General features: G+C 42.1%; 1 protein-coding gene across 1 annotated transcript in view; it reads right to left on the bottom strand.

Annotated features, from left to right (window-relative positions):
• Window positions 1-25,245, bottom strand: part of MYO7A (myosin VIIA) — a 434,990-nt gene that overhangs the window by 241,422 nt on the left and 168,323 nt on the right. The window contains exons 19-24 of the mRNA XM_069203910.1: window positions 22,443-22,537; window positions 16,368-16,452; window positions 8,955-9,173; window positions 6,513-6,620; window positions 3,385-3,594; window positions 819-1,028 (exon numbers count right to left, since the gene is read on the bottom strand). Coding sequence (XP_069060011.1) covers window positions 819-1,028; window positions 3,385-3,594; window positions 6,513-6,620; window positions 8,955-9,173; window positions 16,368-16,452; window positions 22,443-22,537 — 927 coding nt within the window. The remainder of the gene's footprint in view (window positions 1-818; window positions 1,029-3,384; window positions 3,595-6,512; window positions 6,621-8,954; window positions 9,174-16,367; window positions 16,453-22,442; window positions 22,538-25,245) is intronic.

The raw sequence follows: 25,245 nt of genomic DNA, 5'->3' as shown, positions 1-25,245 counted from the left end.
GTCATAATGGAAATGTAGTCTTCGTATTCCCAAAGAACAGGTATATATGTACTCTCCTAAAAAGACATAGCTGAAGTGCTGCTATGGTCACAAAATAAATCCAACCCCACCCTGATCTGGTCAGTTACAGTTAGCTGCACAATGGGTCTTTTGCAACGGCAATAAGAAAACCATGGCAGAACAAGTCCTGTCTTGTCAATGATAAACTTCAAAATATGAATAATCAACTACTGTGCCAAGTCATGTCTGTTATGTAGAAAACGTAAAAAAATAGAATGAATTTATAAGGGAAATCAGGTCTATCAGTAAATGAATCTCCAATAAATGCCTGAAATCAACATTAGCTGTGGTGTAAAAACACATTTTGGAGAACATCATTCACTACATGCTCCAGTAACAAACCTTCCATCCACCCAGGAAAATCACGTGAGATGTAACACTGAAGGACATAATGATCCAATGTAGTGAGCAAGTCCAGGCAGTTGTGCAGTTTTACAATCATAACTGAACTGCAGATGTTCAAGAGTGGTGCTGCAATCCTATGACAGGCTCTTACAAAATAATACATTATGATGAAGTGACATGCAGATCTTCTGTTACATAATTAGACCATATGTTACCAAACTGCCAAGTGATGACACCAGGAGCACAGCTGTCAATAATGGAGTTGGTGCAGTGACACAAGGGTCAGATGGTGAAAGGGGCCTAGTGGACCCCAAATATAGCTGTATGTTACTACAAAATTTGGGGATAGCCTAGTTCTTTCTTGCATCACGGACCATGGCACCTTTGCTACACGAAAGGATCACGCTGCTTACCAGCTGGTCCCCCTCATCCTCATGGTAAAGCACTGGCTGCTTCAGGGGCCGGCGGATGTATGTGTGTGTGGTTGTGCCCTGGAAATATGTGGCTGCAAACTTGGCAAACTTATACTCCGAGAGATCTTCTTCCTCTTCTTCTGGCATTGGCAAGGCTGCATCGAGATCATCCTCTTCCATGTCCCGCTGGCTCTGTGTGCGTTCCAGATCCTGCAATGCAAGTCAATAGAGGTGAACTGTCTGCCAATTTCTACACTTCCAGATTTTCATGATCAACATAACATTGCGTTATGGGCAGGAAAAGGGAAGGTACCACTGTATCTGTGGAGATCACCACACACATTTTCTGAATACCCAGAAGACAAAGAATTGTGGGTATTCATTAACAACATTTTGTATAGCCCTTACAACTCTCTCTCTCCAAACATGTTAATCACCGTCCTGCCACCTGTTTTCTCCTGCTCCGTGCGCTGCACACATGACACTTCTCCCATTCTCTGTACATCCAGCAGTGGTCCAGGAGACCTTTATGAGTCAACTGGACCCCTACAAGCTCTCTTTTTGGGCTTTCTCTAGAGACTTGTTACAAGGTTCCAGACATGAAAATGCTGCAGCCAGTTTGTGCTAGGTCTGCCACAACATGTCTCTTCAGCTGCTGAGCTAGATTCTCTGCACTAGCTGGCACTTGCTGAAAAGATTAACTTTAAATCACTGTGTCGTGTACATAGGGCTTACTATGATTTGGGGCTCAGATATTTCTAGTAGAAATTTGGGGCCAGATGTAGCAAACAGTTTGTACGTCGCAAACAGCGAATTTCGCTGTTTGCGACGTGCAAACTGCAGTTTGCAATGCACAAAACCCCTTTTGCGATTCGGTAATCGCAAAATGGGTTTGCGAGTCACAATTAGGAAGGGGAGCCCTAATTGTGAGTAGCAGTGCAATGTCAGATTGCTTTGTGACCACGAACGCGGTCGCAAAGCATTCGCAGTTTGCACCCATTTGAAATGGGTGGTAACCCATTCGCAAAAGGGAAGGGGTCCCAATGGGACCCCTTCCCCTTTGTGAATGGAACTGCAAAAAATCTTTCAGAGCAGGCAAAAAATGAAAAGTTTCATTTTTTAGTTTTGTAATGCATCTCGTTTTCCTTTAAGGAAAACGGGCTGCATTACAAAAAAAAAAAAACTGCTTTATTTAAAAGCAGTCACAGACATGGTGGTCTGCGGTCTCCAGCAGGTCACCATCGCTGTTAGTGCCACGAGTCTCAAGGGGGTCGTAAATTGCGACCTACCTCATTAATATTAATGAGGTGGGCCTTTGCGACCCCCTTGCGAGTCGCAGATGGTGTCAGGGACACCATCCTACATTCTAATTTGCGACTCGCAGATTGCGAGTCGCTCTGACTCGCAATTTGCAAATTGTAAATTGGAATATACCTACATCTGGCCCATAGTCACTACTCTCCAAGTAGAAATCTTAGATCCAGTGAAAACCCCTTAGTGGTGGCTCCCAGCTTCAAATAGGACATTGGAGGTAAGTCTATTTCTGTCACAGCTGTCAAACTGTAGAACTCACTTCCAGTCATATTACAGGAATTGTAGGATTAACTATGCTGCCATAAGGAATTAAACACCTGCCTCTACTCACAATAGATTCTGATCACTGACTCCTTTGAAGGTCTAAGATCTAGCATCAGGATGCCTAGACAGGTATTAAAGTGCTCAAACAATCTTGTAACATAACGTATGTTTGCAGGGAGTCAAAAGAAATGCATACACCCATATCTCAAAGAGGTTTCTTCACCTAGAAAAATATCTTCCAGAATTAAAAAAATAAATTCCATGTACCAGTTCATATCCACTATTTTTACCCCCCTGAAACTGACAAACTCTACTGGTAGGTATAGGCCAACAGAAGAAGGTATACGAAACTACAATTTGAGTAAATTTCCATGCGAGTTTTGATAATGTCCTAAAATATGGCAATCTATATAACCTGTTTAGGAATGGGAAAATGTATATAAGAATTGGCTGAACAGAAGATATAACATGTCCTGGACATTATTCCTCAAATTGAAAAAATATTAATGGTAAACTAACTCTTAGGAAGTTTTAATGCATGAAACACAAACAGCCAACATCTACAATTACACTTATTTACTGCTTTCATGTAAGGCCTGATTTATAATAGTGCAACTGAGTTAGTGCTAAGGTTGTATGACAAGTGTAACATTTTCATGAAGCCTAAATTGGATGCATTCTATAAAAACATTTGCATTTAAAAGAGGTTTCTATTTGCCACCCTACATAAATTTAATTTTGCACCAATACTTCTTAGTCTATACTTAAAGTTTTTTGGTACACTCTCACATTGTTATCATGTATGTAAACCAGCCTTACAATGATGTATAAGAGAAATATAAAATATGAGTGATTAAAGCATATCAATTGTAAGTCCAACTTTAGTTTACTTACAAATGTATATTGCGGTGACAATACAATTCCTGAAAATGTATCAAACGCAGTTAATCAGGAGAGTGAACCAAAAACCATCAAACTCATTCTATACCTCAAATCCAGTTGGTGCCTGGCCCTCCTGACCTGGCAAGGAGGAAGTTGTTCCCAGAAATCCAAACATCTTGTCCACCATTTCAGAGTCATTAACTGGCTCATTTCGAGCTTTTTCCATCTTGTCCAATAGTTCCTTCTTCCGACGGGCTTCTTCTTTCTCTCTCACTTGTCGCTCAGCATCCTCCAGTGCCAGCTGGGCAAGGCGCTCCTGTAGAAGAAATTAAAAAATTATGCCATTAATAATATGCTGAAAATGTTTCTGTAGTTGTACACCCATTGCTAAGTAGTTATTCATTGCAACTAATTATTACCATGGTCAATTGTTATGTGACTTCTTACACCCCCAAAACAGAAACCTCAGCTTCTAATTTCTTTGCTGATTAACTTACATGTCTATAGTAGTGCTTCCACAACTTTTTAGAACAATGACTCACTTTTTAACATACTGTACGATACAGCCTTCTACTCTACTGCATGGGAGACCACACCAATTTATAAGAGTTTCCTCAACTGTATGCTACGCAACTACACTATAACCCACTGCACACCACTCTACTCTATGGCACACTAATACACTATTATACTTTACGCATCATAATACTTTAACTATAGCTCATGACTACATCATGCAGTGTGTTCAGAAAATCATCTCAATTGAGATGTGATAAGTGTTTTTATGAAAGCCATGATTTCACATGTTATAAGTAATGTCACATGCAAGGGTCTAACCAATGCATTGAGAAGGCATGAGTTATAGTTAATGTAGTATGATGACTGAGGTGAGAACATGGTGTACAAAGCTGAATGACTTATACTAATTTCAGGGTGGTGTGGTAAGTTAAAATGTAAATTATAAGTAACACTGTGAATGAAGGTGGGTGACATAGTTATGTGATTGTTTTGTGTGAATTGTAAATTAACGTTACAACCATAACTTTAGAATGTCTATTGTCTGTGTGGTTTAAGTATGGTTTGTATGGAAAGAATAAATAACGTTTCCCTAGCAATAACATATCTGTAGTCTTTGCTTTTTGTATCTATCTATCTATCCATCATTTATTTATTTTATTTTGAGATATTAAAGGCAATTTAAATTTGTATATCTCTGGCCGTGAAGGCTTCACGTACAATGACAAGCTTCTGCAGGGAAATACACAGCTCTGATTGTCTGCCAACACTTCAAACCAGGAAGTGTTTTCAGCCGAGTCCCACTAAAAAATGTAAAAAAGGAAAAGGGGACAGGGTAGAGACACCCTGACTCCTTAGGTCTGGTGGTGGGGTCCTAGAGGAACCCCCAAGGAGCTAAAAAGCATTTTTTTGCCACGATTCATGGTAGATCCAGGGAAAATTAAAAGAAAAAACAAGCTCAGGCTCCTGTGTTTCTTTTCTAAAGAGCCCCTGGATGGGCCTCGTCCAAAGGGCATTGACTTATATATGCGAGGTGGGGCAGAGGGGTGGACAAGCACCTCCCTGGGGCTTTGATGAAATGAAATGGGGGGGGGAATGCTCAGTACCCCACAGCCCCGGAGACCACCACCTCCCCGGGGCAAATTTAAAAACAAATAGGGGGTCTGTTTCAGATTCACCTGCAGCCCCAGGGACCGCCAACTCCCTGAGGCATTAATTACATCATGTGCAAGGGGCCACGTGCCCCCACAGCAGCCCAGGTGAGCCAGCTGGCACGGTGGGGCCTTCAGGCTCCCCCCACGATTCCCAACATTGAGAATGGGTGCCATGGGTGGTACCCAGGTCACACGGCTGTGCCCCGGGGATGGGATCCCTGGGGCTGAGATTGCCCTGCAGGGTGGTGGTGGAGGGGAGAGGCCTGCGCAGCCTCCTCTACCGAAAAAAATAATAATTAGGCCACGCCGCGGGGGATGGGGTTCCCAGGTCCAAAATCGGGGTGGGGGGCTGCGGGCACTCTGCCCCCCAAAAGTTTTTAAATAATTAGACCACGCCGCATGGGGGGCCACATGGCCCCCTCACCCCCAAAAAATGAAATATTTACGCAATGCCCAAGGGGATGGAATCCCCGGGCTGAGATTGGCCTGCAGGGGGGAGGGGATGAGGCCCCTCTCTCCCCCCATAAAATTAAATATTTAGGCTGGGCCCTGGGGGGTAGGGTCCCTGTGGCCGAGATCAGCCTCCCCCAATGAATTAAATATTTGTGCCGGTCCTCGAGGGATGGGGTTCCCGGGCCGGGGCTGAGATCAGGCAGGGCGCATGGCCCTCCTCCCCCCCAAAAAACATACTTAGGCTGGGCCCCAGGGAAAGGGTCCCCGGGGTCCAGATCGGTCGGGTAGAGGGGTTTGTGCGGATTGGGTTATTATAGAGTTGCTCACAAGGACTGGCCGCAAACCTGGCCCTGTGGCCAATACCCGCTGCACACAGCCAAAGCCAAGACCGTGCGCAGCCCATGGTCAGTGGTTATAGGGGTTGTCTTCAAGCTCTGCGGCCAACCACTCCCACACATGGTGGTGGTTGGATTAATGTATAGTAATGAAAATGACTTTATGTTAAAAAAAAATAGAAATTCACTGAAAAAACACAAAGGTTACAAGGATGTTATAGTTAGGAAATAGAATTAAAACAACCGTAGAAATTCACTGAAAAACCCAAAGGTTACAGGGATGCTATAGTTAGGTTCTGAATTTACTCGTACAAAACCATAGAAATTCAGCAGTTATAGTTAGAGTTCCTTCAAGTAACTGTAACTCGTGCCCTTGCCATGCACTGTTAATTTCCCCAGATAGTCAGCATTCATGACAACTTTTATAACGCCCTTAAAACTATAAATGAAACATTAGCGGTAAATTATTCAATATAAAAACTGTGCATGAATTTCACCTGGTATACGTTACTGACTTAAGTGTAACCTGCTCTGCTATAGATTTGATATATCATCATTGATGTAACATGTGAGGTCATAAGAAGTGTATCATATGGTTTTTAAGTGTACTGACAAAATATTATTTTTTTGTTTTACATTGAGCATGTGCAGTGCATTGTAAATTCAGAAACTGCATTTCCTACAGCTACTATATAATTGGCGAACTTTTTATGAGAGTTCAATTAAATTAACATTTTTCTTTTATTAAAAGAGTAAATAAAGAATCTTGCATTTACCTGGTGTTTCTTTTCAGCTTCTTGTTTAGCTTTCTTGGCACTCATCTCTTTTTTAAAGCGTTCTTCCTCAGCAAGTCGCATCTTTTCTGCTTCCAGGCGACGGCGATACTGGGAACATGTTTAACTTGGTTAATGATTGGTTATAAACCTCCTTGCAAAGACATATGAGAGGGATTCATGAGATCAAAAAGAGCATTCAGTAAGATTTTCTTAGACCAGGGTCTACATTCATGTATAGAGATCAGATTCCATAGTATGTAAATTGGCAATGATTACTGCTTGGTGGAAGACGTATATAAGTCTTGGAGGAGGTCTGTAAACTGTGACACCAGAAATGAAGCTGGTTTCTACTGAATCGGGCAGGTAGGTCTGGTCTTGCATGGAGGTGTGCCATATGAAAGGCAAGCCTCGCCCTGTTGGAATGCTGGTTTTCAATACATATTTGATTAAACAGAGCTGGTAGTGGAAGGGTGCACAGACGGATGTGTCAATTAGCCCAGTTGGAATGTTGGGTCCCCAGGGGGCCTCACCCATCACCTGGAAGAGGCCTCAGATAGGGGCATGACACATGAACCGAAAATCACTGGACAAGTTGCAAAATAGGTTGCTCTGATTGTTTTTCCTATCATCTAACCACCCATGCAGGGACTAATTACTTTATGGAGCAGCCTTTTGTTCACAAACTACCACCATGCTGCAACATTTACCGTCAATGCAGCTACCTGTAAAGGGGATGCTGGTATTATGCAAACAAACAGGTCTGGCTGCATTTGTAGAATTGCAAACACTATTTATGTGACAAATGATGTTAGAAATTGATTTTATGGCTTAATTTGGAGCTCACTATACCTTATCAGTATGCTGTTATAACATTTTTAGATATTGCTAGACCACATATCTCTGTGCTTTAGAAAGTACAGAGATGGGCTTTAAGAATGAAACATCCATACAGCTGGCAGCTGGCAGTATTCACCTACAATGGAAAGGAATACTGCTTATAACACTGCCCTTGGCATGCTAAGTCCTCTCTGTCTGTCAGAGTACATTAGTGTGAAATGTACACATTTTGAGATTAGCACAACCTAGAGCTATATGTAGAGACTTCATGCAATAAAAGACAGATCTGTCTTAATCTGCCCATGCCCTGCAGAGGCCAGATTGCTGTGGTATACTGTGGTCATTCACGCTTTGGCCCTGCTGGATGCCTCACTCTCTCTTACAAGGAACTGCCCTTCTGTACAATGTGCCAGTTACGTGAGTGTGTCACTCCAAGACCCTTTAACATTCTCAAGAAAGGATGAAGAAGGAGGACCATAAAAGGCAAGTATCATTTTTGAGGTCTGCCTATATCCCATCTGCCCTCCTGGAAAACTGCTGCTTATATGTTTATAGTGAAAATGTGCATTGTGCAGTGCCATTTTCATATTTTTTAATTGTTGCTGTCACACATAATTAAAACTTTTATTACATCATAATATAAAATAAAGATTGCAAATTATTTTCTCATTACAGGAATAATTTATTCCAAGGCGCTAATAACACCAACTTTCCCTGTGCCAAATACTTAAAACTATCCAACTATGTTATGTGAAGCTTCTCACTGAGAAACAAGATTAGTTTCAAACCCTTCATCAATAACATGCATGGTATAACAGGATGACTGACACACCGTCTACGTAAAAGTGAAATGAGTAGCATAGTCTGTAGATTATAAAAACTCAAGCAAGTAACAAGTCTATTGATATTCATGTGACCAAGGAAATAAAATAAAATAATTACACAGTGATTGGTTAGTTCTTCTGATTTAAACTTTCTGCAGAAAGTATAAAATGTTCCCAAAACAGATTGAGGAAAAGGCTTGTTTTACAGAGGGAAGGTAGAGGTGGGGGAAACTCATTGTATGCTTTACTGCATTCATCTCATATTTGGATATATGCCCCTATTTAAAGACCCAATTCACAAAGATTTTGCTGTGACTCTACTCCTGAATCCCAGGAGTAAGACAGAAGTGCTCATGGCTTTTTCCTGAAATTAATGAGTAAGCCAGTAGTACTATAATACTAAGCCACACTTACTTGTACACCAATCTGTGTGAATCAGCCCACAGTGCCCTCCTGTTAAATATCAGTGCCTTCGCATTCAAACGGAAAGAGGTACAGGAAAGCAGAGCCTCAGGGTACCTACTATGTTAAAGCAGTTTCAAGCATGAAAGATGCCTCGCTTCCAAGCTTCCTCCAATACAATAAAATGAGGGGGATATAATTCAACCTGCTTGACATGAGCACCAACTCCTATAGCGGATCACTGGGTAAAAAATATATTTCTCCACATATTTCCTGAGAGGCAGATGACATTTGCTGTTTGACAGTAAAATGCCACTAAATAATCTAGACATGCTTGTAAATATGCAAGAAACTACCCAGTGGGCTAGTACCTGCTTACCTCTCCTTTCAGGCGTTTATACAGCCTGCGTGCTATCATGCCTCTGGCATAGGCTTGGATGGTATAGACAGCCCAGAGTCGGTGTCGGAAGGCCTTCCGTACCAGGAATCCTCTGCATCGCGCCTGGAACTCGCAGATCCTTTTACGAGCCACGTGGTACTGCTTATGGAGTTTGCGGGAACGGTAAAGCGCCTGCAGCCTCAAAAAGCCAATTTTCATCTGTATAAAAGAAAACAGTTTAACTATTATTATTGTATTTATTCACTTGTAGCTAGGGCTTTATGCAATGAGATCCAAGACTTAGGAGTCATCAGTGTAATGTACCAAGAAGCAAATATTGGTCAAGCCAGGAGTGGCAAAGAGGGATAAATGATAAAGTATAAGCAAAATGTTACATACAAAGGTACAAACAAAATAGAGGATAGACTTCTCTACAACAAGACTGGAAGAAATGTCAAGATTGTTACAAAAATGTACAAAGAAATCAATGTCACAATTCAAAGTAAGCAGGACACAAGGTGTGAAAAAACCTTGTGAAAGAATGGAAAAATCAAAGTTGTAAGACATACAAGTTGAATTAAGAGTGATAGAAACAGCAGAAGGATAAGTGGGAAAGCACAGGACAGGTAAGGACAAGGAGAATGTATTTGGGTTCTCATTTCTCTGTTTGAACAAAGGAGGAGGGCATTGGGGTGTTCACAGCTGGACTCAGGTTCTCCCTGAAGCTTTTTGAGTCACACTCCCAATTCAACATGGAACTTCACCATGGCACATACACATTTTCCACTGCCACAAAGGATGGTTGTATTGGTATTTTAAGAATTGCCCCTTGCCCCTACATTAGCTTAGAAGCAAGAAAGGGATGTATTGGGTATCAGTACTTCTAAATGACTTGAGAAAGCAATAAGGGGCATATTTATGAAAAGTAGTGCTGCACTTAGTGCAGCGCCACTTTTCTTGCGCCCCTTAGCACCCCTAATGCCACCATGTGTGCAGTATTTAAAATACCGCGCACCATGGCGCTAGTCAGGGGGACCAGCGCCATACTTTTTGACGCAAGTCCGGCGCTTTGCAGGATTAGCATCAAAAACTATGACGCTAATCCTGCAAAGCACCCTGAGGCCCATTGAACACAATGGGAGCCTCTTTTTAACGCCTGCGTTCAGCAGGCGGTAAAAAAAATCAGATTAAAATGACGTAAAGAAATCTCATAGATTTCTTTCTACCATTGTTTGGGCCCCTAGTGCTGGAACGCACCCCCCCATGCATAAATTTTGCCTGCTGCAAATATAATGCGGCGCAAAGGGTTACAAAGTGGCGCAATGCAAGCATAGAGCCACTTTGTAAATATTGCGTTGCGTTTTTGGCCTTCCAACGCCACATTAGCGTAAAAAAATGACGCTAATGTGGCATTGGAACGGTGCTAGGCCCACATAAATCTGGGCCTAAGAATCAGTTGGTATTTGCTTGCCATTGCCTTTAATCAGTTCTTCATCATGCATCATTGCACACAACAAAGGTTCTTTTCAAAGGAAAAAATAAACATGCTGTTCAAAAAATTACATATTCCTCACACCACCAAGCATTTTCTTCTCATTACATTTGCCCACATGCAAGAGAAAGTGAAAGAGAGAGAATATGATGGACAGAAAAGACGAAGCGAGAGAAAGAGGAAGAGCGAGGCGGAGGAAAAAGGGATAGCTCAACCATTTCCAGCCTTTGGTTTTCTTCATTTTTCAACATTTGCAATTACTTGGATGGGCTCACATTTTGTGGATGGTGACATTGACTCATTAGTGTTAAGATTATTTTGACAATGGTCTTTAAGTAGTCCTTTTGTTAGGCTGGCAGATGCAGATACAACATGAAAATAGAGACAAGTGGGAGATTGTTGATGTATTTTCTGTGCTGGCATGATAATATGTTAATTGCTAATTAGTGTAAGAAGCTGGTACATAGTTTGACACAGTGAATGACACTGTATCAATCACTAAATGCCCTTGCATGTTTATTTACTGTCATAATTACATGTTGTTGTAGACATGACATGAGCGCATGTAGGCTTCCTTAAAGATGGAACAAAAAGTTGTTTTTTGTAGAACCCTCCCCCCATTATATCTAACCACCCTACTTCATTCACTGTTTTGGGTTCCAACTTTTCACCATACAGTGTTTCAGGGATTCCTTCCAGTATTGGTACATATTATCTCAGCTGCAGAAAGTATTGGGTGGCAGGTATAACATGAATATCCACTATGCAATAATTTGCTGTTCACGCTTAATAGGTTCACACATATACCACAAGCTTTAGAATCTAAATGGTTTGATAACACTCATCTGTGAGAGTACAATTTAAATCTATACTGCAATTCTGCCCTACTCTAGGCTTCCATATTGATGTAGCCAAAGGTGTTGCCTCACTGAGGGATTTTCTTTCTTGAACAGCTGGGCGCAACACACACACAGATAAACAAATGTTACCACACACATTCCATTCCAATGTTTGTTTAGGTGGTGCAAGTTATCCATAAAGTTTAGTCAAGTTATTGAGCTATCCGTAGAGAGGTTTATAGTTATAAAATCCAGACAGCTCCTTAAGCCACACATCTGTCTTTCATAATTTCCCTGCAAGTCACAGGCTAATTAATCTCTGCCTGAATGCCACAAATGGTAAATCATGCAGTGTTTTCTAACGCAAACACTGAACTGTTGCAACAATAGTTTGTGTGTGTATATGACCATCAACCAATTGCAAATTGTCAGCTTTTAACTGCTGTTCATTTAAGGGAATACTGTTACTAGGACAAAAATGGCAAAAGGTGACTTTGTATGTAGAACATTTTTGTGCCTGGAGCGGATTACAAGAACAATGTATGAGAGAATTCTAAGTTGTTTCATATTTGGACAATATTTGGTACCTCAAGGCCACCAACCCTAAAAAAATGATTGCTCATCATCCTAAAGTCGAAGTCGTTCCCAAAACATTGGGGGTCACTGGAAAACAGTTGTATCACTATATATCCCTATGAATAGGGAGAGACTATGTTTTACTCGTCACAAAAGCTGAGAGCAGCCCATTTCAATGACACCACACATGTATGCTTGCAGTCCCCAATAGGCTTCCTCACCTTTGAAACTTAAAGTCAATGAGGAAATGGAACATAATGAACAAGCTCTTCAATTCCTTCTGAACTCCGGGGTGAGCTGTCAAAATGTGAAGTGACCTAGCACTCTGGAGCACACTACTCCCCTTGGGGCATAATTAGACTAATTACATATAGTTAGTCCCTTCTTTAACGGTACAGAGAATCAAAATTGATCAGCAATTGTGAATAAAGTATTCGTGGTGCTTTTGAAGCACTCTGTTTGGTTTCCTGCTGTGTAGTGGGTATCTCCAGATGTAGGGTCCTTATTTACTGTGACTGCAGACTACTGTTACACCACACTCACGATGCACAAGGATGTCTAAACCTATCTCGAGTTGCTTGGTAACTTATACAGAGAGGGTGTGACCAATCAGTCCATCCCATACTGCTCCTTTTGATAAGAAGATGTGCTGATTTGCATAAGGTTGGCTACTTTGATTGACACAGACAAGCTAGGAAATCCTGGACATGTTGCACTGAGGTGTTCCTAGTGGTTGAGAAGCAATAGATGATGTGTTTCCATGTGGTGTTCAGTTCTGCTCCACATATTTCAGCTAATCCATTCTTTTCTTTTTGATATCTTAGAAGGCTGTTTCCCATTATTTTTCCTTACTACGTTAAAGTATATAAACTCTGTCTCCGCTTTTCTAAAGATCAGCTTTAAGCTCAAACCAAGTAGGGCAAATCTAGCAGGTTGGTGACTTTAGATAATTAATGTTTTACCTCCATGAGACTAATCTGTTCCTGAAGTATGTTCGGTCAGGCTGAAAGGGATTATGAAGTTGCCTGGATGCCTTCGGCCCTTACAGAGTAATGATAATGCATCAAGCTCCATTACTAAATGGTTTCTTCTCAAAATAAAATAAGAGAAGAAAGGAAAAGAGTGAACTTGTTCCCACTGTTATAATGGCAAAGGGACACAGGTGTATTGTGAAATGGATATTTGCATTAATCCCACACCAGTCTCCCCATAAACTACTATATTTCTGGGTGTTTGATTAGGAAAACAAAACACAGCCAGGAAATAATATACTACACCCCATGTCACATGAAGTTAGTTCGACTGACGGAGAAGAACACATAATAAATGAATGGCCATACTACAAAAGTAGGGGCGAATATGTATAGCTTTAAAGTGGTCCAATATGTTCTAAATCACATTGTGTTCAAAATGCTCTATATATGACCAAACATCCAACATCTGGCCTCTAAATAAACAAATAAGGATCTTGTTGCAAATATTGTAACTGTGCACAAAACTATAATTATAAAATCAAAATACATGCCACAAAATGTGGTTAGTAAGTTATTCATTATACTGTACCTTTTTTTAAACTAAAATAATGCACATCTGGCCAAACATGGCTAGCTATGTTTCATTTCGTAAAGTGGTCAAAAGAGTCTGCAAATGTGCCTTAACTGTGACACAAACCAAACCTTAAAATATTGAACTCAGAATAGCACTAAATGTAACATTTAACATGTTGTAATGTTCTAATTATGTAGTAAATAGGGCACATTAGGAAATTTGGCAAGATATAGTCTTCCATCACAGTATACTTTGTGGTACCTTCCTGTGAAGCTATATTTTGGTAGATTTATTCTCAAAGAATTTACGGCACATTGCTGGACTTTTTAGGAGCATTATGGCATCCAATTTTATGTATTTGCCTAATGGAGAGCATTTCATGGGATCGTTTCCATGGTCCAGAATCTTAGGGGATTGTTGTGCGGAACAACATTTAAGGTTAGGAATGTGTACTCTTGTTAAGACGCTTGCTCAAACTTGGGGATATCAATGTTGATTTGTTAAGCTTGACAATGCTTTTAGCCACTAGAAATCTGGAACCATATATTAACATTTACAGTGAAGAAAGACAGTGAATTCTGGTACTCTCCTCTTCCGAAGTCATATGAATTTTCACATTAAGAAGGTGATCGGCCAAGCATATCCATTAGTTACTCCATTGGTCATTTCATATGTCAACTTAACCGGAAGATAATTTTTCTGGTCTACAATATTCACTCTCATTCAAGTCCTAATGAGCAGATCATTTACAACTTACATTTTTAAGGATCCTCAATACCGTACATTGATCATACTATTGAAATGAATACTTGTACCAGACTTTTTCTGGTCACTGTACACCTGTTCAGTGTTCTTAGCCAATACTGATTATCTATACTCTTACTTTTCCCAATGCTACTAGGTGCAAGCATGTATCTATATAAAAGTAAATCAGAGCTCTTTGTACTATCAGTTAAAATCAGTGACTTGGTAACAGATGTACAAGCCGAAATGCCTTCTGTTTGAATTCTAATTGTATGAGTCATGTTATTCTTCACAACTTATTTACTTAAAGCCTGGTTTAGGGGTGCACTACTACCACTTCCCAGTGACTCCTTTGCTCATCTATTGAGGAAGATGAAAAAAACAGACTGATAGTATGGAAATACTTCAACTTTACATTGATCAATCTGGGGGTATAAACATACAACACATATGGCAGTATCAGCAATGACTGCACATGATGGTTGCATGTTTTTGGAATTCACCTGCTTGAAATAATAGAGATATACAACAAAGCTTTTCATTCTTGTAAAGCCTTTATTCTGTATTGCATGCAGGCTTACTGCACGTCACAAGTTTTTATAATTTAAAATTATTTCATTAAATGTTATTCACCTAATTTGCTATTTCTAACAGGTTGCATCAATTATTTGAACTAATCTCAAAGATTTTTCTTTTTTGTCACTACTGTTATGCCATTTAAATATTTAAGTTGTGTTTTGATAGGAAATACATGCTGTGTCCTCTCACTGTTCCTCCTTCCGCCTGCCCTTCTCTCTAAAACCTCCACCAACAGTTTTATTGACTATGCCATACAAGGCTTTCTTCGAAACACTGTTCCAGTAGGCTGTATGCATCTTTCCACCAGTACTTGTGCAGTCATGGTTTACCTGACACATGTGCTCTTCTTCCAAATGTTCAGGCTTATGTGGCACGTGGATGTCAATATGCAGTCCCATGTTGAGATCTGGTAGCTGTCACCATTGGAGACCAAATTAATTTTGTTTCCAGCTCTATGCTCAGACCTACACCAAATGCCACATCACAGCTGTCTGTTTAACCAGACTGCCCAGTAAGGCACTGGACTACTTTGGCCAGTCTTCATCTGCTCTGTGATTTTTTTTATGAATTAATTTTCTTTTACTTTTATTTGGTGGATTACATTTCCTCTGAGCTAACTTAGGTAAAATTACATTCTATGACTTCAATTAGGTGGACCGAAAGACAACCCTTGTGTGAAGGGCAGGCTTAAAAAGTATGTACCTTTTCCTTTAAGCACCCTTTTCCGGTGTTTAGACAGAATATCAAAACCAAAATTATTGTGGGCCAAAATATTGTATTAAGAATACCGAGGACATAAAAAATCATGAAGGTAAGATTCTATAGGTAAGTAAAGATTTACTTTATATAACTCCTCATATATGTACCTTGACAATATATATGTCTTCTAGATTTGTAGATGTGGAGTTAAGAAAATGAAGGGCCAGATTTATGGAAAGTGGTCCTGCACCCAGTGCAGCGCCACTTCCCTTGCGCCCCTTAGCGCCCCCCATAGTGGTAGTAAGGAACTAGCACCAAAATGTTTGATGCTAGTTCGGAACCTTGCAGGATTGAAGTCTACTCTGAGCAGGCTTTAAAAGTGCCGAAAAGAATGATGCAAAGAAATCCCTTAGATTTCTTTGCACTATTTTTTTGCCCCCCCCTGCGGGGGAATGCCCCCTTTGCATATATTATGCCTGGCGCACGCATTATGTAGTGTAAAGGGTTACAAAGTGGTGCGATGCATGCATTCCGCCACTTTGTCAATTTGGCGCTGTGATTTTGGCCCCGTTGGGCAACATTAGGAGTTTAAAAAATGACGCTAATGTAGCGCAAGGAGGCGCTAAGGGCTCTTAGATCTGCCCCTAAATATTTTGGTCCTTGAAATTTTTGACACAATATTAGGTCCACACGATATTTGTGGTTCAGATATTCCCTCAATGATTCCCCCCTTTATCATTAATACCAAAAACACAAAGTACAGTTGAATAGGATGGTTATTAGCAATATCCCTTACAGATGACTGTATTTCTTTAAAAAAATGTTTCTTGCGCATTGTATCATAAAACATCAAATTAAGCCTGATACAAGAGAGTAAAGGATGGGAGGAAGGCAGAGGTGAAAGATACCCTTAAATACTGGAAGTGCTGTACTTACTACAGTGTAGTTCCTTCTGCAGTTGTGCCCCCGCCAGTATCTTTGAATCAGCAAGACAGATTTTCTAACTTTCAAAAAATTGGACCTGTAAAATTTGATGGCAAACAATTATTTTTTATAATTTCAAGCTGTACACAAAGTAGGAAGCTATAAAACAGTATATTTCTATTTCATATACCATTAAATTCACAATGCTCCTATTCTGTTTCATTATCATACTTTACCATGTCATTCTCAAACATAGGGGTCTATTGAGTGTTTGGTGGAGGGAGGCAGAAGCGCTTGCCAATTTTCAGTCACCTTCTTGCAAATTTAAGGTATATATTCCACTAAATAGATGGTGGGATGGTGGGGTCACTCCACCCTGCGAGCGATCCTCCCATCACCTGCTTGATTAGAATGTGGCAGTGTTACCTGCTGCTTGATTCTGACATGGCCAAGTGTCTGACATGGCCAAGTGGAGATGAAGGATGGTGGTGGGGTAATGATGGGCTCATCCTCTTCTGAAGACGTGATACCCATCCGTTGATCGAGCCCTAGGATCAGGGAATTTCTGGGATTCAGGCACTGCCAGGCTGCACACACTCTCCAAGGCTGGGTTCAGGGATTCACCCAGAATTTCCCCCTGTCTTCCCAAGTACATTTTACAAGCTGGGGAATCCCAAGAGACACCTAGGACCCATCACCACTACGTGTGTATGGTATGCGAGAATGAGGTCATTCTCTGGATTAGCCTTTTACCATGGGGTATTTTTGCTCATCAGGGAAGATAATCATATTAATTACTGGGGCCACAATCCTGAAAATCCAGGGGCCCAAGGCTATCCACCAGCAAGTAGTTTTGCCAGGCAGACAAATCAAGGGAAATGGACATCTGTATGATGGTGCCTTCACTACCATGCAGGTGTTTACCTATGTAAATAGGAGGTAAGGCCACCAGCAGTCTGAAAACTAGAGGGATGGTGGTGGGTTTCAGATCTGGGTGGAGATGGCGCCTCCACCAATATCTAAATGAGAAATTAAATGTTTTCAAAATGGCCTTTCCCTGCAGTGACAGTCTGCTGTAGCTGTGCCTCACTTGAAATGAGATATTAATGCACATCACCCTTTCAGCACCTGGACTTTTGAACTGGTTGTGTTTTCTTCTGATTCATTTAAAACTTCCAACAACTCTACATCTCATTATTTTGGACCAGGTTAATAAAAAAAGTTTGTTCATTTTAGTTGTTAGACTTTTCATCCTTGGCGTGGTCTCCCTTAACTTTTTGCCTCTGTTCCCCAGGTTATTGATGTGTGCTGGACTCTGATTTTACTGTTTTTGTTACTCTGGGCACTTTACCGCTGCTAACCAGTGCTAAAGTGCAAGTGCTCCTGTTTAAAATGTGTACGTAATTGGTTCTCCATGATTGGCATATTTGTTTTACTGTTAAGTCCCTAGTAAAGTGCACTAGAGGTGCCCAGGGCCTGTAAATCAAATGTTACTAGAGGGCCTGCAGCACTGGTTGTGCCACCCACACAAGTAACCCTGTAATCATGTCTCAGACCGGTCACTGCAGTGTCTATGTGTGTATTTGCACACTGTAAATTCGACTTGGCAAGTGTACCCAAAATCTTCCCTTTTCTTACATGTAAGGTACCCCTAAGGTAGGCCCTAGGTAGCCCCAAGGGCAGGGTGCAGTGTATGGATAAGGTAGGACATATAGTAATGTGGTTTATATGTCCTGACAGTGAAATACTGCCAACTTCGTTTTTCACTGTTGCAAGGCCTGTCTCTCTCATAGGGTAATATGGGGGCTACCTTTAAATATGATTAAAGTGTAGATTCCCCTAGAGAGAAGATGGACATGTGGAGTTTGGGGTCCCTGAACTCACAATTTAAAAATACATCTTTTAGTAAAGTTGATTTTGAGATTGTGCATTTGAAAATGCCACTTTTAGAAAGTGAGCATTTTCTTGCTTAAACCATTCTGTGACTCTGCCTTGTTTGTGGATTCCCTGTCTGGGTCGGTTTGACAGTTGGGTTGTTTTTCACCTCACACTAGACAGTGACACAAAGGGAGCTGGGGTGTAACCTGCATTTCCTGATTAGCCATCTCTGCAATTAGGAGGGAGGGGTGGAGTGGTCACTCTCATCTGAAAGGACTGTGCCTGCCTCTGACAAGGCAGACTCCAACCCCCTGGGGTGTGTCTGAGGCCTTGCCTGGGAAAGGCAGGATTTCACAAGTAGGTGTGAGTCCCCTTTGAAGAAAGGTGACTTCAAAGACTAAAATGGGTATAAGAAGGGCACCCAAATCTACAGACTTGAGAAACACTTCTGGAACCAAGAGGAACCTCTGCCTGGAGAAGAGCTGATAGCTGAGGAAGAAGTGCTGCCCTGCTTGTGACTGTGCTTTGTGGAGCTTTCCTGCAGTGCTGCTTCTGCCAAAGTAAGAGGGCAAAGACTGGACTTTGTGTGCCTTCCATCTTGTGAAGAAATCTCCAAGGGCTTGATTTAGAACTTGCCTCCTGTTGCTTGAAGTCTCAGGGACAGCAAAGACTTCTCTCTGCCAGCACATGGAGTCTCTGGAGAGACTCCTGCTCTGACAAGTGGTGCCCTATCCAGTCCCTAGGCCCTTGAAAGAAAAGCTGGTGGAAATCCAAGGAAATCGACTTCGGACGACTCCGGACCGACGCCACTGCTGAATCCGGTAACGCCGCCTGCAGCTGACGCTGTGACCTTCGCTGGAACACGACGCTCTTCGCAGGCCCGACGCCGCTGCAGCCCCGCTGAAGTCCGCGGCTCCGTGGAAGTCGCCGCCCCACGTCGTGGCCGACACCGCTCGAAGCGCGTGGATTCAACGTTTCGCACAGACGCCGCGATCCCCGTCTTCGCGCATCGGCTTGTTTTCACTCTTCACCAAAGGTACTGTACTTGGGGGTCTACACGACTCCGTGTCCGGCGCCGCTGGTGTCGGCTTGTTGGGAACGACTCCGTCACGATGCCGTGTTAACATCTCATCGAAGCATTTTTGTTTCTAAACGCTATTTTTGAGTTTAATCTTTAAAAATTCATAACTTGACTTGTGTATGTCGGATTTTTTTTTTTGTCGTTTGGTCTTGTTTTGTTTAGATAAATATTTCCTATTTTTCTAAACTGGTGTTGTGTCATTTTGTAGTGTTTTCATTGAGTTACTGTGTGTGTTGGTACAAATACTTTACACCTAGCACTCTGAAGTTAAGCTTACTGCTCTGCCAAGCTACCAAGGGGGTAAGCAGGGGTTAGCTGAGGGTGATTCTCTTTTACCCTGACTAGAGTGAGGGTCCTTGCTTGAACAGGGGGTAACCTGACTGTCAACCAAAGACCCCATTTCTAACATTAGTGATATGAGAAAACCTTCTGCTATGGACCTAATGCACCAAGCATTTACCGTACCTAAGTTGGATAGGTGTGCAAGATTACCACTTTGCCTATATTCAGAATCCTGATTGAGATAATCAGGTTTGGTGGTGTTTTCTGAAAGCACAGCACATCAGTGAACATTCTGCCAGTTTGGTGGATTTTCTACATTTGCTAATTTAGTGTGGGGATGAGATGGTAGGCACTTATGTTATGGTGTACCTGAGAAGGTATGTGAACACACACAGACTCATAGGTTTGTGGGTAGGTGTGTACCTTTTATAGGCAGTATCTCACCCTGGAAGCAGGCAAATTTACTTCTGTCAAAGACATGAGTAAATGCATTTACAAGTTGGAAATGGAAGAATAACAACCCCATACTTAATAGATTTTATCAAAGTGGGTCATAAAAAATATAGATTCTCTATGGAGAAACAAAAAAATGCATGTTCGTTTGAGATTATTGCATACAGATGTATCCACAAGTACACATTTTATACATTGTGGTACTCAAACAAACTAACAATTGTTATGGATTTCCTTGAGTACTCCAGAGATATTTGTCAATAACACAAAAGTCAACCATTTGCTCGAAATGTAAGTGCATTGCTACTGTAGTATTTAACACACTGGTACTACTTAGTATTCTTTATTTCTAAAGTTATGTTTGTGGTCCTGCAGAAAACCTAAAAGAAAGGTATCCGGAAAGTTATTCTTCCCTTTAATTGTTCAAGTGGCATTTATGCGCTCTACACTGGAAGCTCGCTGCTTTTAGTGGCAAGCATTGTCACAACTCAAAATTAATAACATTACAGTAAAGCATCACTGTCATTTTCTTATTACAAGCCATTAATTATGTCACAGCTAGACTGTAATAAGAAAACTGGTGAGTGGTTTAAATACATTGATTGCAAGCTTTTATCTGCTACATACCCACACTCATATCACCAATCAAATAGTTGTGTCATTAACTTTGATCAGAGTTTTACATTAATTTCACATCACATGAAAACAGACATGCTAAAGCTCTAGAAAATGCTACCTTTCCTAACATTTGAAAGTAGAGCAATTTGGGTCAGATTATGTTAGATACTACTTCACCTTCATGCAGCAGCCTTTATTTTCAAAGTGACAGCATGGCTTACTGGAAAGGGAACTCTCTCAGCTTAGTCATCTGGTAAAACTGGTATACAAATTGCATTGTTGCAACGCACTGCCTATGTATAATCTAATTTTTCAGGGGGGTATTCTCATGCAAATAGTCTCCGTTACCAGTGAAGCAGTTGCTGCAGTGAGTACATATGTGACAAAGGATCACAGACATGTATATGATATGAAGTGTCACATAGTGCGTAGTTGCTGTCCTCCCAGCTTTAGCTCTTTGAAAAGATGCACTCCATTAAGAGGTGTTGGAAAACAGGGTTTATTGATTAAAATCTTAACCTCTGGGCACAGGAGCAGCAGGACAGCAACAGACCAACAGTCCTCTCCACACCAATTACACCCCAGAAAGAACATTCATTTATGGGAAAACCAGTGGCACGAGTTGTTACAACGTTATGTAAATCCAAACCCTTACTTTATCATGGTCAGTCAACTACTTTCCTTTAGCTGACTTGACCCTAAAATGGAAAAGTCCTAGAAAAACACACGTATTACAAAAAACATTAGTATTAAAGCTACTGCTACAGTGGCAGACATTCAGTAATTTTCCATCTCTCCAATTTCATAGTCATAGTACCTATTCTGTTTTTAAATGTCTATTTGCAAAGAGCCCAGTCACCTTTAATCATCGATGAAAGCTAATGGGCTCTGTCTAAAGCTTGTTGGTAAACTACCTGTTCTACATTTACTTAAAACTTTTCTATAGTACATCACGGAGTAAAACTGCTATTTGTTTATTCAAAAAGGAAACCTTTCTTGTTAGTCAATCTTGGAGCATTCTATAACTCAACAAATGTTATTCTCAGAAATGAATGAAACCAAATAGGTGTCTTGGTATATACTGATTTGAATTCCATGAAAAGATTAAGGGCCTTATTTAGAGGTTGGTGGAGTGGTCCTTTCCATACTGCCAAACTCACAAGTGTGCCTATTTAGGGTGGGACTACCGGCATTAACTTTCCCTGCTTTAGTCGGCCAGAAGGAGAACGGCTAACGTAGGCAGGAAAAACAAGGAATAACCCGCCTTGCAGGGAGAAGGTTCTCTGCCCAATCAGGCCATTATATTTTTTCACCAACGTCCACTTTGGAAGTTGGTGGAAAACATGAAATAATGCTGAGCAGGCCAAAACAATTTAGCTGTCCACTTTGAATTCTGCTGTGCCTACAGTGCAACTGCGTAATTGGTGACTGCACCGTAAACACAGAGATACCCACCGGGCATGCAAGGATCTCTAAATATGGTAGGCAGACCTCTGTTGGGGGAGTAGCTTGCTGGACCTCTCTAAATCCAACAGATTGGCAGACAATCTACTAGGGTTTTATTAACCACATACATCTAACAAATATGTCTATAGTTGTCTCACTTTCCCACAAATTCTTTTTTTCTCGGAATCCAGTTTTGTTTCCATTGTATTGAAGGATCTATACTTTCAAAATTAACTCGTTTTTTGTGATGTGCACACTGGTATAACAGATACTGTTTTGGGGAGCAAACACATCTGTCATAAAAAAGGTCATTATAGTTCTCCACTTACCTATCTTTAAAACCCCGAACAACTTTCTGGATGAGGATAACCTTGTCGGTGATAGCTTTATCCCTCTCAATCTCCAGAAGCATATCATGATGGTCCTGAGCAGAAAACAATATGTTAATTCATTAATAGATTTTTCACTGTTTTCTTGAAAATCCAAATGGAGAGTTGATGAACTTGTTTATAATATTTAGAATTCGATATGATTTGTATAAAAAATATACTCAGACATCATTTACACACAAATTAAAAATGTATTTTAACCAATTTCTAGTTATTTTAGTTGTTTTGAAGACACTGAACCAGGGTCCACATTTACTTGTAGCTAATGCTAGCAATTGCTACTCCCATGCTGCTGTTTGCCCTCCCTTTGCACTAAATTGAGAACTAAGTACTGTTCTTAAAAAGTCTCAGTCCCATTATTGGTCTCTTAAAGGTTCCAGTTTCCGTACTGAAGTTTTAAAAGTGTGGGCCTGATTACAACCCTGAGTCAACCCCCCCACCCAGCCAGCTTTTACATGGTGGTAGCACCGCCATGTAAAGGCTGGTGGAGACGGGTGCAGGGGGCCCCATGGGGCCCCTGCACTGCCCATACCCATGAACTTAGCATGGGCAGTGCGGGGGCCCCAATCGCTGGTGCACCCTATGCACTGCAGCATTGCCGCCGGCTCAATTATGAGCCGGCATCAATGTTGTGGGCTGTTTCTAGCTGGCCCAGTAGGAAACTCCTAATGGGGCCCGCAGGAAGGTGGCTGCACTGGCAGCAACCTGACCGCGGGACTTCGGCTTGACGGTGAAAACCGTCCGCCAAAGTCAAAATGACCCACTATGGGCCTCATTCCGACCCGGACGGGCGGCGGACGCCGCCCGCCGGGCGGAAACCGCCCAAACACCGCCCCGCGGTCAGAAGACCGCGGGGGGCATTTCAACTTTCCCGCTGGGCCGGCGGGCGATTTGCAAAAGATCGCCCGCCGGCCCAGCGGGAAAGCGCCTTCCACGAGGATGCCGGCTCCGAATGGAGCCGGCGGAGTGGAAGGTGTGCGACGGGTGCTGTGGCACCCGTCGCGCTTTTCAGTGTCTGCTAAGCAGACACTGAAAAGCAATGTGGGGCCCTGTTAGGGGGCCCCTGCAGTGCCCATGCCATTGGCATGGGCACTGCAGGGGCCCCCAGGGGCCCCACGACACCCGTTCCCGCCAGCCAGGTTCTGGCGGTGTAAACCGCCAGAACCAGGCTGGCGGGAAGGGGGTCGGAATCCCCATGGCGGCGCAGCATGCTGCGCCGCCATGGAGGATTCCCATGGGCAGCGGGAAACCGGCGGGAGACCGCTGGTTTCCCTTTTCTGACCGCGGCGTTACCGCCGCGGTCAGAATGCCCATGAATGCACCGCCAGCCTGTTGGCGGTGCATTCGCTGCCCTCGGCCCTGGCGGATTCAATCCGCCAGGGTCAGAATGAGGGCCTATGTCTTTAGCGATTACTAGCTGTAGTAGCATGCTTTTAAGCCTTTTAGCAGAGTATGTTAACACGCAGTGACTGTGACATTTCAATCTAGTTTGAAATATGCAATGGACATTCACTGGAGAGAAAGGCTGTATGATGCCACCTCCTGTGGTGGTCTAAGATTCAAAAGACATGTGTGGTTAGTTGGTCAACAGCTATGAGTATGTTGTGATGGTAGCTGTGGACTGCTCTACTACTGTAGGGTAAGTATACATGCAGTAGCTTTATAAAATACTTTTAACATGTTAGTGATTCATACACAGACTATGCTATGCACTTTTTGAATGCAGCCATTACTCGATAATATAGGGAGGTTCCTCTTCAAAGAGCACATACACTGATGAATGTCGTGATTAGGTCACTAAAGTGAATGTGAATGCGTTTTTTTATGTTTCCCTGCTGTTCCCTAAGAGTGGCAGCACTTAAAAAGCCTAGTAGTTGTGGGATAACTACAGGCTTCCTATAGCAAAGGGAAGAGAGAGTGTGGGATAGGTCTGACTACCAGAATGCACAGACTTTGAGGAATTTCTACACATCTCTAGGAGTGGGCTCCTGTGGAAGGTTCTGCCAGGGAGGTTCTGGGAGCCCAAGAGTAGCCAGATAGTAGGACAGATAGATGCAGCGTACATCATTAGATCCCTTTTTCAAGTAGTTATACTGCCCCAGTGTCATCCTGGTACTGCAAACACTGAGTTGGACAGAGTGGCCCAGGACCCAATGGAGTCACCGTGGCTTTATCTCTAGGAGGAGAGCAGTAAGCGTCATGCAATCTGTAGCACCCCATAGAACCACCAACCCTATGGCTAGGCCTCAGTGCTGCACAGTCTCCTATCTATGTTCTGAGTGTGTGTGGTTATTGGAAAATTCTGCATCGTGGACATTGTATACTTTACACTCTAGGCCTTATTAGCCCACTCTTTCTCACTGCCTGAGGAAGCATCACTCCTGGTTCATCATAGAGGGACAGGAAACCATGCCAAGACTTGAGGCCCTCCTTCAACACATGGACAGTGAGGTGTAGCAAGTGGTTATAGAAGTTTTCACTTGCAACTGAAAAGGCACCAGGAGCTCATGAAGCAATATTTCATACACTGCTTATAGAACAGCTTTGTGCAGATCTAATCGCGCAGCAGCAGTCTGTAAAAGGGGAACAGATTTACATACCAGCAAGTGTCTATTTTGTGCTCTTACTGCTGTGTGCAAGAGAAACCGTGCCAGAAGGGCCAATGAGGGGTGATTGACGAGGGGCACTGGAAGAGTAGCCCTTTCCTCCACCTAACCACGTCACATCCAAACACTGGGGTAGG

Source organism: Pleurodeles waltl, chromosome 8 (genome assembly GCF_031143425.1).
Source record: "Pleurodeles waltl isolate 20211129_DDA chromosome 8, aPleWal1.hap1.20221129, whole genome shotgun sequence".
NCBI lineage: Eukaryota > Metazoa > Chordata > Amphibia > Caudata > Salamandridae > Pleurodeles > Pleurodeles waltl.
This window is presented reverse-complemented; position numbering and strand designations above follow the sequence as displayed.